The sequence below is a fragment of the Numenius arquata genome, chromosome 9 (assembly GCF_964106895.1).
Source record: "Numenius arquata chromosome 9, bNumArq3.hap1.1, whole genome shotgun sequence".
NCBI lineage: Eukaryota > Metazoa > Chordata > Aves > Charadriiformes > Scolopacidae > Numenius > Numenius arquata.
Genome location: NC_133584.1, coordinates 19,665,873 through 19,679,033, shown reverse-complemented (window position 1 = coordinate 19,679,033; position 13,161 = coordinate 19,665,873). Strand labels below are relative to the sequence as shown.

Here is a 13,161-nt window from a genome sequence, read left to right as displayed (position 1 = left end):
CACATTTGAAGAAGATTTGACTGAAGTAGCTATAGTAGCTATATTTGCACATAAATCCAGCAATCATCAACATCAGTGGAGAATTTTCCATTGCCTTACATTTTTAAAGTGCACTCCAACAGCGATGGAATACAAGATATGACCAGAAATATAAAACAGACAAAACACGTCTGGAATGATGAAAATCAGAATAAAAATTTAGGTAGACACATTAAAAAAAAAAAAAAAAGAAAAAAAAAAGGCAAGTTGTCATTACCTTGACACTGACACTTCCTTGGAGTTTGAGCTGCAGTCGGATCATGTCCACTTCTTCCATTGTGCAAAGCTGATTGAGCTCTGAGACTTTTTTGGACATCTCATCAATCGCTACTTCGATAGGGTTCAGCTCTGTGCTGGTTTGGCTTATGACTTGAATACGCTTCTTCACGTAGGGAAACAAGTGACTGGCTACTCAAAAGCAAGAAATATATCAGAGAAACTCACCCAACAAGACAATATTTAAGAAAGCAAAACAATTAAGTCAAAGTATGAGCTTTTGACTTTGTCAATCAATCTATGCAAATTAATTTTAATCATCAAATGAGTGAAAGTGACACAGCAGGTGCAAACTGAATTTTGATGTACCTGGCACAGGAAAAGCATTTCCTTTTGAATTCACCACTCTTTGCTACTGAGATGTCACAACCACGTGGCAAAAAGCTCTCCCCACGTAGATTTCAGAATCCACAAATTTCTTCTTCTGAGTTAAAGCACTAAATGATAAGCCTGTACCGAACTTCAAACAGCTCAAAACATCCCATCAAACATGTTTCAAGTTAGAGGAAGGAGCCTCTAGTTTAGCTGAACTGGGTACTGCCCACCCACAGATGAACTACTATTACAACAACATCCTTAAAGTAGTAAGGAGTTACTTTTAGTATTCAACCTAAATACTGCTGTGGGAGCTGACAGAGGTATTAAAACCCCTTCCTTCCAGTCAAGGCCTTTTCACAGATCTCAGGGAGTCTGGCAAAGGTACAGTTACAGTGCATTAAGTCTGATCTAAACTAACAATCTTTTCCTGATTGTCCCATATGCTTTGGGAGGCGTCCCAAACTGTGTATGCCCTCCTCCGGTGAGCATCTGCTGTCCATCAGCTCAGACCTAAACGAACTCCAGCTTACAGGGTGGCTGTCTCCTTGGAGAACTGGAAACCCAGGACTTCCAGAGCTGGAAGCATGAGTCACAACTCTGCACGGCTGAGAACCAGCAATCCACAGAGTGCAGCCAGACTTGTTCTCTGCACCACACAGGCAGCAGCCGCTGGGGCAGAAACGCTGAGCAGGTACTGTTCCAGCCACCCAGTACCTCTGCCCAGCACAATGAACTTCCATGGCTCCTCCAGTCATATCAGTAAACCCTGCTTTCTTCTCAAACTGAAAGCACCTCTTTTTACGCGGGAAGTAAATGAAAATATATGACTTTATCAAAGGAGGCTGGGAAAGAAAGATGTTTCCTTTACAGAAAAGCACTGAGGTGAGGCAGGTGCCAGAGGGAAAAGCAGGGGAGAAGAGAAGGTCATCAAGTTCCCAGCTAAGGCCAAAGATGGAGGCAGGCTGAGAGAGCTGGGAGCTGATGGCAGCACGTAATAGCCTCGAGAAAATGTTCTGCTGGAAGAACAACCCTCTCTGTTTTTGCCAGACATACCATAACAGCTGCACTTTCAAGTCAGTGAAACTACCTGCTTCAATACAGGTCTCAAAACACCTACTGCTGCTCAAGCACTTTAAAAACCCACACACAAGCTGCTACTCTTTTCTTCTTCTTACAAGCAAAGCTGTGTCACGTAATGATGCCCCCAGACATCAGTGCCTCTTTCCTGACTTGTCAGAACAAAACTTTTGGGTGACCACGCCTGTACTGCAAGCAGCTTTCTTTGCTTTGCCCTTTGGGGGAAGCAGATGCACTGAAGTCGGTGAGGAACTGGATTTTCTGTCACTCAGGAGCCTCTGCTGTGAGCATCAGCCTCTCTGCTCACAACTGCCCATGAGAACATCTTCATCTCAGACAGTTTCTCATACTCCCAGCCAAAATTCAGACAGGTCAAGTTTCAGTAGTACTTTCATGAAGGATGCCTCTTTAAAAAGAGATTTCAATCACGATAAGGAACTAAACATTTCCTGTTTAATAAGACGCAGTAAGAACAGACACAGCTAGCGCTCCTGATATTCGTGTCTTAAAACACTGATTGTGCCCAATGAGATGAAATATTACCTCTTCCTTTAAAAAATGCTCCTATTTTGAACAAAAACTCCTATCTGCTAAGTTTTACTCTTCTTTGCAGAATAGGCACCCTACTTTGCTTTTTCTTTGACTTGTTTGTTATTAAAAGAACAATGGTTCTGAGTGCTAAGCTGCCTCCAGCAGAACCACTCCCAAATTACATCACTCCAAGAACAGCTAAGATGTCAATAATAAGGAAAAATAAGACAGCCGATGACTCCACAAATGAAAATAACTTTCCCTAGGACGGTCAGCAGGATTGTAAGAAAGCACATACTTTGCCAATGGACACACTGAGAAGATTACTTATCATTCTGCACAACACGCTGTGCCCGCTGACTGTGGAAAACCTGGCATGTGAAACGCACTGCTGGGCTCAGCTGGCAAAGGTGGGAGGGGAGGGGGAAAGCAGCCTGAGCAAACATACTTGTCAGGATTGTGCGTCTCTTGCACTGCTCTTCTACACCTCCGTGCTTTTTTCCTGAGAGCGTGAAAGGTGTTTCAAACACAAAACGGTTGATGTTGTGATGCATTTCAAAGTCAGTCTTTCGATCTTCGGCTTCTTTCTCTTCAAAGAAAGGCGTGACATATGTCACCTGGATGTAGGCATATTTTGGATCCAGGTCTTTGGGGTTGACCTGTGTTAACAGTAGCAAACAATAAAATCCTGTTAAGTGTGAGGAACTGTCAAGGCATCCATTATATTTCTGATGCTTTTATCTATCATGGCAATACTCAGTAAAACTGAGACTTCCAAATGTAATATTCAGACCACAGATTAATACAAAGATACTTAACTAATAACAGTTAGACTTTTGAATACAGTCAATGGCAAAAGCGGGTGAAAGCTAAATGAGAGAGAAAACAACCTGCTTCTGCACTGCAGTAAACATCTGCATGCTCTCTGCAGGCATACCCTGGCATATGTTCTGTTCCTGCGATGCCCTGCTGTAACATCATCGTTTCCATACAGCACCTGCCAGACTGTAAGGCTAAGGTCCTTTTTTGGTTGTAGAACTAGGTCATAGTAGTTCACACACGCGCACACTCATTTCACATTCATTCAAAACATAGCTCTCAACATGAACCATGCACTCACTTCTCCCCCTTGCACAAGAACTGCACATCTTTCACACCTTATTGGAATCCTGGATGATCTTCACGTTATCTATTCCAAACTTGTCTGCATAAAGTTTCATCAACCTCTGAGAGATCTCAGACAAGCCAGTTAATTTGGGTTCCTTATAGATATATTCTTTACCTTCCTCTTCTTCAAAAAAGCCCTGTTTGGAAAGAAACGGAAGGATACAGTGAGCACAACTGACAGGGCAAAGCTGGAACGAGGTGCTTACACCTGGAATCAAGGTTGCCTCCCCACCAGAGCCTCCAGTATGCCATTTCCAGCACCTAAGGTAAAAGCTTACCTCTCTCAGCTCCTAGCAGACACATACCTAGATGTCTGCATTTATACTGGTATCTCCCAAGTTACCCAGGAAATAACTCACACATTTATTCATGTAAGAGATCTAGCTGTTTAAAGAATTAAAGTGCCTTCTTGACAATGTCGATGTGTATGATGAAAAAACCCTAATGAATTAAAAATTGGACATTAAAAAGTCTTTAATTTTTAATAATTTGGTTAAATTAACTATTTCGGAAGCACGAGTGTACCAGCTGTTTGCTGGATGCCCAGCCCAGCTGGGTGCCTGCAGCTTGCCACCTCCAGCACATCCCATCTGGGAGCTACGTGTGCACAGGGCACTGCTGCCTGCAGCGATGTGCAGGGCCATGGCATGGGAGCACCTGGGAACTGGTCTGCATCTGTTCAGGGCGGCTGAAGAAGAACTCTGGTGGCATCTTGAAAGGCCATATGGAATTGCAGCATTTTCACAGACAATTAGTAAATGATTAACATTTGAAAAAAAAAAAGAAAAAAGAAAAAGACACAGGGACTGTACTCCTTTGCAAAAAAGCTCAATCTCATTAAGGTCATTTACTTATTACACTGGATGGACTTTGCAGAGCTTTAGTAAAAGGCTCCATTGAAGAGATGAACAAGAACCTGCCAGGCTTCAGAAGAAATGCTGACCTCAGAAAATTAACAGTGTTGCATCGCGTGCAGGTGAGACACTCAACTGCTACAGGATGAACATGTACATCAACACTCTGCAAGCAGCTTTCCCAGCTGAGCAGAACGCAGCAGGTGCCCCATTAATAAGGACTGGATTTGTCCCAGCGCCATGCGCAGCACCAGCCCTCCTCCTAGGATTCCATATGCTGCTGCTGAAATCTGGCAGTGCTAACTGCTGCAGCTGTACCCAAAGCCTCTTCCTTTCACCTTAATGCAAAGTGACCCAAAGGAAAATACCTGCAGCTGCAGGGATAAAGGGGAAAGGAAGACAGCATTAATGATGTCAGACCCAATGCCCTTTAAACTTAACACGACGAGGCTTAGACAGCTAATTCTACAATATGGCTAGGCAAACTGCCATCTGTTGTAAAAGAGAGAAGCACAAATGAGTGAAGTCAAGAGATATCTTCAAAATCTCTTTGGGAAGGTACTTGTGCAAAATACACCCTTTTCATGTTGAAGCATATTTCAAGTTTGGCCACTAAAATTCTAGAGTAGGCAAATCTTCCCCCAAAATACACAGAATTAAAATACATTAGCTGTAAATCTCAAAGTTTGCTTAGGAAAAAAAAAACCCTAAGCTTTACTTCAACACGGATTAACAAATATGTGCATCTGACTTCTCCTTCAGAGAGGACAAGGAGCAATAAAATGGTCTTTTAATTTGTCAAGTGCCAGCAGCAACGTGGGCACTACTGGAAACCAATGACTAATAGCAGCAACAGCAGCTTGTCTGACAGTATCTTAATCAGTCTCACAGTGACCTTCTAACATTGTACATTTTTAAACAATATTATCAATTAAACTCCACAGGCATATGAAGAACTTCACAGGTAATTAGAGATCAAATCTAGAGCTCAAAAGCTGACACCCTATAAACATTTACTGAGCTGGGCAGGCAACTGACTTTCTATTGATTTCACTGAGAAAAGATCTGCAGGATCATAACCTTGTTTCTGATCTTGTTTCCACTGAAGCAAAACTGCTTTATGTGGGAAAACCTCATTAGTCTCATGCAACCATACAGGCTGCTCAGGTTCGCTTCTGTCCAAAAACATCTGTTTTCTGCTACTATTCAATGTTTTCAACAAAAGCCCTCATGTTTTCCAAATTAATCACATAGCAAACTAGAATATAGTTAAACACTGATTCTCTGTATGTTTGCATGCTGGAACACAGTGTTTATATGTAAGTGCCAAACCTCTGTGCTGATGCTGCATGGCACACTGATGATATCTGTATTAATGGTTTTGCTTAAAAAAAACCCCAAACCTGAAAACAAACAACTAACAGATTTAGTCTCGTCTCTAATGCAAGAGACATCATTTAAGTACATATTCCCTACAGTATTTCAGCTGACAAGTGGCAAGATGTTAATTGTGAGCTATAAATAATCGTGTCTGCCATATGCTCTATGTCTGGCAACAACTATTGAAAGTAAGATTAAGTACTTTTTACAAGCCAAATATGCTCCAATTTCAGGAATTTAAAATATTAAACAACCAAGGTCACATTATCAATGCATATCGCTAGATTATTTTCATACTGGTTGGGTTTGCCCTGCAAGATCAATGCAGCCTTACAGATGAAAATTATTACATGGAGCAGCCAAATGTAATGGAAGGGAGATGACCTCCTGGACAGTAGGTTATTGGTTTTCACTGAGCTCTGATGTGCTGTCAAGGTGTGACCTGGGTTGTCACCACTGGAGCACTGAAAAGGCCCTTCCTTCCTCCCCGTACGCCCTCAGTCACAGCCCTTGGAGCTCACAGCAACTCTGACTCTTTCTACCCTTTGTTAGAAGAATACACTCCGTCCCTGCAGCTGATGAGCCAAAAGTAAAGCCTTCTGCTTTACCTGCCAAGAATTAGCATTTAATGGATTCTTCCCCATCTGCATCGAGTGAGCATCACTTCCTATGGTAAGTCAGTACATTCCACTTTTTGGTAAGGAAGCTACAGTTGTGTTATGACATTTGGAAAAGGGAACTTGTCTTCTGATCTTCAGATGTAAACCTGCAGTCAGCTTACTGCTATGAAAATCTGCCCTCCAACTTCTACAGCTTCTTGCACTTCTACAGATAGGAGAACAAAACCTCAGCTCTACCTTTACCTAACACTGCTCAGAAAACAAGTCTTGAACATCTTTGCTTATCAGCACAATATGAGTTTTCAGCTATTCAACATATTTAACAGCTTTTTTTTTTTTTTAATTCAAGAATGATCTTGATTTCTCGAAAGACTTATCTGTAAATAAAATTATAAACACTGGCTAGTGTGGCCACTTGGTGGTGCAACGAGATGTTGTCACCAAAGGTGCATAACAGTTTGCAGTCTAAAACAGCAACTGCCATGAGAATGAGATCTGGCTCCCTGAGCTGGCAAATAAAGCTCTCTGGTGAAAACAAGCGACTACATCCTCCCTAAGGACCACATTCATTCAAATCACCCTTCCAGAGGGTCCCTGCAGCAATGCAGTAACCAAATACTGTCTCCACCTTTGCATGAAGAAGAATAGTTTTCAGATGCAGCTGCAGATTTTCTTTTTCCACCAAGAACCCCCAAAATTCTCTCAACAAACAGTATTCGCAACATTCTTTTGTCCTTTAACCTGCTTTCTCTGCAGTTTTTGTTTCAGTTAAGAAATAGCAGTGTTCCATTTTTACAAAACATATATACGTATGTATTAATTATTGATATAATTGATAAAAAGTTTAATGATTAAATGCATATATGCAATAATGTATGGTTTATATGTGTGTGCTTGTATGTATCTACCCACAGGTATTTTATAGACCAATGTACGTGTAAGACAAAGGGAATCCCATACCTGCATACTGAGCATCCATACATGCATACTGAGTTTCCTTCTAGGGTATTTCCTTTGTAGCGGCCCAAGCAGAGCAATTCATACTGGTTTACACTGGTTTAACTGTGTAATACTAGTAAAATCTGCAACCATTAGCTTTTGGGAGGAAGTGTGCAAAGTCTGCCAGAAGCACAAAGAAGGGAACTGCTTTCAATGTTTTGAATGAATTGGGCACCGAGACTGCTTTCAGCACAGAGGGCTGCAGTACTCTTGGCAACAGTGGGACGAAAAGGACCCATACCTTTCCACTTGCACAGCCAAACTGGAAGCAAGTGGCACATGGGACAAAGGGACTGACAGAAATACAGGAATAAAACCTTCCGAAGGGAAAAATATGCAGGCATAACTGGTATATGGGAGGACACTACTCTGTCCATCTCTCTTCCAGGTCAAGCTCCCACACCTGCCACGGTGCTTTGTGGACTGGTAAGCTCTCCTTAATCAGTTCTGCACACCCACTCCTATTTTCCTTGGTAAATGAGGCACAAGTAATGCTGATGGGAATGATCTACCTTTAATTATTTGCACTGTGCCATCCATTTTTGTCCCTATGCCTCTGCAAGGAGCAATGCAGAGCAGTCCCACTTTCTACCTTACAACATCTCTTCTGCAAAAGGAAAGGACGAAGCTGTGCTTGTTTGCATTTAGAGCTCAGTGTCCGGGGGCACCAGGGAACAGACCCAGCAATACGCAGCTATGAAAAAGTCATATGCTTTAGAGCACTAAAGCTGTTTAAATGAAGTTGTCCTTGTGGCACTGGCGGCTGAAAAGTCATGGTACTTTAACAGAGATTTCAACCCCGTTCAGCAGAACTGCCGCAGCTAAATTACCCACTTAGAAGCAGCTGCCTCTGGGAGAGCCCTGGCAAGAAGTTGCAAGTAGGAGAGACCCATTTCCCCCTCTGCTGCCCTCATTTTGAGGAAGGACTTGCCGTTGCCCTCTGACTCCCAATTTGCTTGCTCCTATGAGGGACGATCAGGCAGGTGGCTGCAGCCTGCCCAGAGAGCTCCTGTTACCACTGCCACACGTCAGAGACTGCACAGGCCAGGACAGCAGGCTTGCATTCAAACAGCACTAATGCTACACCGAGCTTTTCATTGGAGGAAGAAGGGGTCCAATCCCACTCCCAGTGAAGCTGAGAGACAAACTTTCACTGAGATGAGATGATGCAGCATTGGGCCCCACAGTGCACACACAACATGGCGACAGATAGAGCTTGGTAATTCAGGTAACTGAACAAACAAAAATTAGTTTGCAGGATGCAACAATGAATAAAACGATGTTATTTTATCTGCCATGAACCAAAGAATCGAGAGCACAGGAAAGTTAATGTTAAGTAACAGTACAGGGAAGGATGGAGGACGTGTGAGGAGAATTAAACAAAACATGCAAAAGAACTAGACTTACCACAGCCTTGAATAAGATCAAAAGGAGAAAAGAGCAAATTTCTGCATTAAAATCTAATTAGCAAACAGAATGATGCACATCAATCTGTTGTTTACACACCTTATTATTTCAGAGTAAAGGATATTGTGTGCTTGCCAAAACTAGGTCTTAAAAGAATACACTGGATTGCTACATTGGCTTGTAGCAGAAGAAAGCACAAAATAATGCTTTGAGGATGCTGAAGGACAGCAGAGGGAATAAAACTACTCTATAGTATATTGCACAGAATCAGAGGTGGCCTGAAAGCAGAAGTCAGAGTCAGTGTGAAACACAGCAAAACATCTACTGCATACTGCTCTGCTTTAAGCTCTATTTGAAGAGATGGCCATATATCAAAGATGTCTTATCTGGTTTTATCTAAGTTTTACTCTGAGAAAACTTGCCCTGCCTCAGTCTCAGTTTTGCTTGATGAAGTCAAGAAGTAAAGCTGATGTACAGGTCTGTTCTCCATAACACCACTAAATCCATTGCAGCAGATGCACCCCAGTGCTCTCTCTTCTGACTAAAATCCTCCTTGGAGTGTGACCCACGAGGCACTTTCTACCCCATGACCCACTGCCAAGTGTTTTCCTCTTTTACCTTCCCTGAAATACATCAGGATTAGAAGAACATGTCTGAAATCTGGGAATCTGTGGAGACAAAAGAACATAAGCTGACTTACCTGCCCATAAAATGCAACACGGTAATATCGCCCAAAGAGACGTTTCTCAGAGTTCACTACTTCTGCAACCTTCAGGTACGAGCGGTGGATGTCATAGTACAAATCAGACAGTCTCTACATTAGGAAACACGGAGAGTGAGGGGAAGTGAGCAAGCACGAGTACTTTGAGAAATGACACTAAGGCTCTACAGAAGCATGGCTTGCCTTAACTGGATTACCGAATCTTTGAGAAGACGGCTGCACGTGCTCAGGTTTAATGACACATGCTTTGTCAGCAGCCACTAAAGATTCATTTCAAGGTTTCTGTCATCTTCTGAGCACACAGTTTTGTGGCAGTGGCTGCCTTTGTGTACAGGGTCACACAGTAAGGCCAGCATCCCACCACTGGGCAGTGGTAGGGGCCTACTAACAGGTCAGAGAACTCCAGTGTCCTACGTGCAGGCGAAAGCAGGGTGCCAATAACTCCAATCAGCTCCCAACCTTATGCAAAGACATGGCATCCACAATTATCACTAAGAAGCCCTTTCTTGGGACAGTGAACCAAAATTTCAGCTAAGTTTAAATCTGAGGACCTGCTTCCTCACATACAGCTTATAGCTACCCACCTCTCTGCTTTTTTTTTAAATTTAAAACCAGAAAAATCAGTAAATGATATTATTATCTTGTTATCCATTATGTATTGAAATTGCCATGTAAATAAGAAATGAAGATAACTCTGGAATTGTGAAGATATCACACAATTTATCAGCAGTTTCAAAACTTAAATACAAAGTAAATATGTTCTTGGTTTAAAAACACGTATAAAAATTCACATCCACTGGCTAACACAAGAGTTTTGTTTGAAAATGTTTTGTTCATTTATTGTTGTATTGATGCTGAAAAGAGAAAGGTAAGGTACAAGAGTTTTTCATTTAGTGACAGCACAAAACATTAAAAGAAGAAGTTACAGACAGGAAGAAAAAAACATTCTGTTTAAAGAAAGCACCTTTTTTTTTTCCCTAAAATATTTTGGTCTTTACCGATGTCTTAAGATAATTAAAAAAAAAATAAACCAACTTACTTTAAAGTCCCTCTGCTTCTCAAAAACAGCAATGATGGGCTTATTAACCTCAGCAATGAGCTCATATCTCTCAGACTTCCACAGGTATTCAACACACAACTCCAGCTGCTCCACAAGAACACTCTGCAGTTCCACAAATACAAATAGTTCAGTGACTCAAGAGCTGGTGGCATTTAATTAACAGCAATGCAGCAAAAGGACAAACTCACTATTTCATTTTTGTTCTGTATATTCTATATTACTATTTATTTCAACAACACAATGTTTAATCAGGTATTGGTGACCTAGCTCTTCTTTAGATAAAAAAAAAAACCCTGAAATAACAGTAATATGAAAATACTTGAATACTTGATATATAATCATAAAATAGTTTGGGTTGCAAGGGACCCTAAAGGTCATCTAGTTTCAACTCCCCTGCCATGGGCAGGGACACCTCACACTAGACCAGGTTACTCAAAGCCTTGTGAGGATGGGGCACCTCATTCAGAAGAACAGGTTTGCTTCATGGGCTCCCCCCTGCCCTAACTTCCAGCTCTCGTAATTAACATTCTGGTTAGCTAAACACCTATTCCTGCTATTTAGTACAACAGCTATGACATTTCACTCAAAAGCTGTGTGCCTTTTAATATCACCTGAAGTATGTTCTCACTATAATTTGTTGTAACATGCACAAGCAAGTATATAAATTGTAATGCTGCTGACCTCATTATAGGGAGTATCTTGCATCCCAGAGTCCTCCTTCATAGCACCTTCTTCTTTAATGTTGGGGGTAATGCTCAGAAAAGCAGGCCATCCCATGGAAAATAAGCCTTGAAGTGCAAGTCATAACAATGTCAAATAATGATTGAATAACCAAATAATTCAAAAAGTTATTGGATGCCATTAAAAACAGAGAGATTTATTTGACTGGATTAGTTACTGTTTTCACAGCCCAAGTGATGAGAAGCACAAATGGGACCGACTGAATTTATGAGACTATTACACATTTTCTCTACAATATAAACCCACTTGTTCAGCCAACGGGCAACTATAACATTTTCCTGATGCAATCTTATTCCTCTCTTTGGCATTTCGGTTCCTTAGCTGTACAGTCCTTGTAAAACTATACGTGCAACACTCATCTATACAGCAATTACCATCACAGGCTGAGGCCAGGCAACTTACACTCATGAAACCAGGGCTGTGACTCTTGGCCTGACCTACAGACACTTGACGCTACCTGCTGGGACCTGCACTCGTCCCACCCATCAGGTTTCCTAAGTGAGAGGGGCACAGTTCCTAACTGAGGAACTCTTGCGGAAAGCCCAGTCTGGTAGCAGAAGCTGCTGATGGGAAGGTTCACAGGATTAAAACCGAGATTACATTTAATATTTGCTAAGCTAGTGCCTTAGTGCAATGGTTGCAGAAAGAACAACTTACAAAGACATCGCACATTACAGATCAGGCAGTGCCTCACCTGCAAAGATTTTACTACCACTCTTGAATGGCAAAAAGTAAACTTTCCAGTGGAGGCGACAAACTCCTGACATGGTTCATGTTCAATTTAAAAGTAGGAAAATGCTAGTAAGGCACAATTAAAAAGCTGATCTTCACACATTGAGACAGAGGGGTTCCTTCTCATCTGCCAAGCTTTGAAAATCATTTAAACATAGGTTTAAAACAACCCAGGAGTTCCTCACTCTGCATACTGTGATCTGTTATTCATGCAAAGTATTTTACCACTAGTGAACCATCTCTGAAATACTGCTCTTCGCAGAAAACTTCCTTCTAAAAGGATGCATTTTTTCATCTCATCCACAGACACTTCCAAGTATATCAGAGAACCATGGTCTCTCCAAAACTAAGAGCTTTCTCTTCCCCAGATATTTGCCCTTGCCCCCCAGAAATTACTAAAATATCTCATGCCGAGAACTACTTTGAAATACACATTTCATAAACTAAATAACCACTGGCATAGAAGCATTTAATAATATAAGCCTGCACTTTATTTCTCTAATAAGCATCACAGATAAAGAAAAAAGAAAAAAGAAAAAAGAAAAAAGAAAAAAGAAAAAAGAAAAAAGAAAAAAGAAAAAAGAAAAAAGAAAAAAGAAAAAAGAAAAAAGAAAAAAGAAAAAAGAAAAAAGAAAAAAGAAAAAAAATCTTTATCTATGCTAAGTTACATATGGATAACCAGACACTGATTCTGCCCCTGTGCTCTCCCAGCTTTGGCTAGCCAAGGAATTGGATGTGGATTTGCATGCTAAACACCAATTGACCTGAGAGGGATTGCTGTTGCTGATGAAGAGCAGACTGCTCTCTTGGCTGAAAAGCCCTTAACCAGAGACATTCTGAGCAATTCATCAAACCAGCCAAAGAGCATCAGGAAAGTAACATATAAGGTTTCCAACATTACTTGCTTGCTATTACAGCCATCAACATGCACTATCAATATTTTTGCTTTGGTAGATATTTTTCCAGATAACTGGAGAACAGTAATTTGATTCCCTAATTATGTTATTTGACCCATAAACAGGCACGGTTAGAGCACTCACTTCCTCCATTGTGAGTTGTTAGTAACACATTACTATCAGAGACTTGACCATCTTCCAGGAGCATACGTGAGGTACAAATCTTTTCCATTTTCCAGTAACCTATGATAGTGTAAGATGGTATTAGTACACTGCTACTGGTATGTGTTAATACATGCATATTTAATAACAACAGACTAACAAGTGAAGCATTCTCTTTTAG

General features: G+C 41.2%; 1 protein-coding gene across 1 annotated transcript in view; it reads right to left on the bottom strand.

The window, feature by feature from the left end:
- The window catches only part of DOCK10 (dedicator of cytokinesis 10), a 167,551-nt gene that overhangs the window by 5,344 nt on the left and 149,046 nt on the right, over positions 1-13,161 (bottom strand). The window contains exons 48-54 of the mRNA XM_074153246.1: positions 12,963-13,061; positions 11,131-11,237; positions 10,429-10,551; positions 9,369-9,482; positions 3,399-3,545; positions 2,690-2,900; positions 257-447 (exon numbers count right to left, since the gene is read on the bottom strand). Of these exons, the coding sequence (XP_074009347.1) occupies positions 257-447; positions 2,690-2,900; positions 3,399-3,545; positions 9,369-9,482; positions 10,429-10,551; positions 11,131-11,237; positions 12,963-13,061 (992 nt within the window). The remainder of the gene's footprint in view (positions 1-256; positions 448-2,689; positions 2,901-3,398; positions 3,546-9,368; positions 9,483-10,428; positions 10,552-11,130; positions 11,238-12,962; positions 13,062-13,161) is intronic.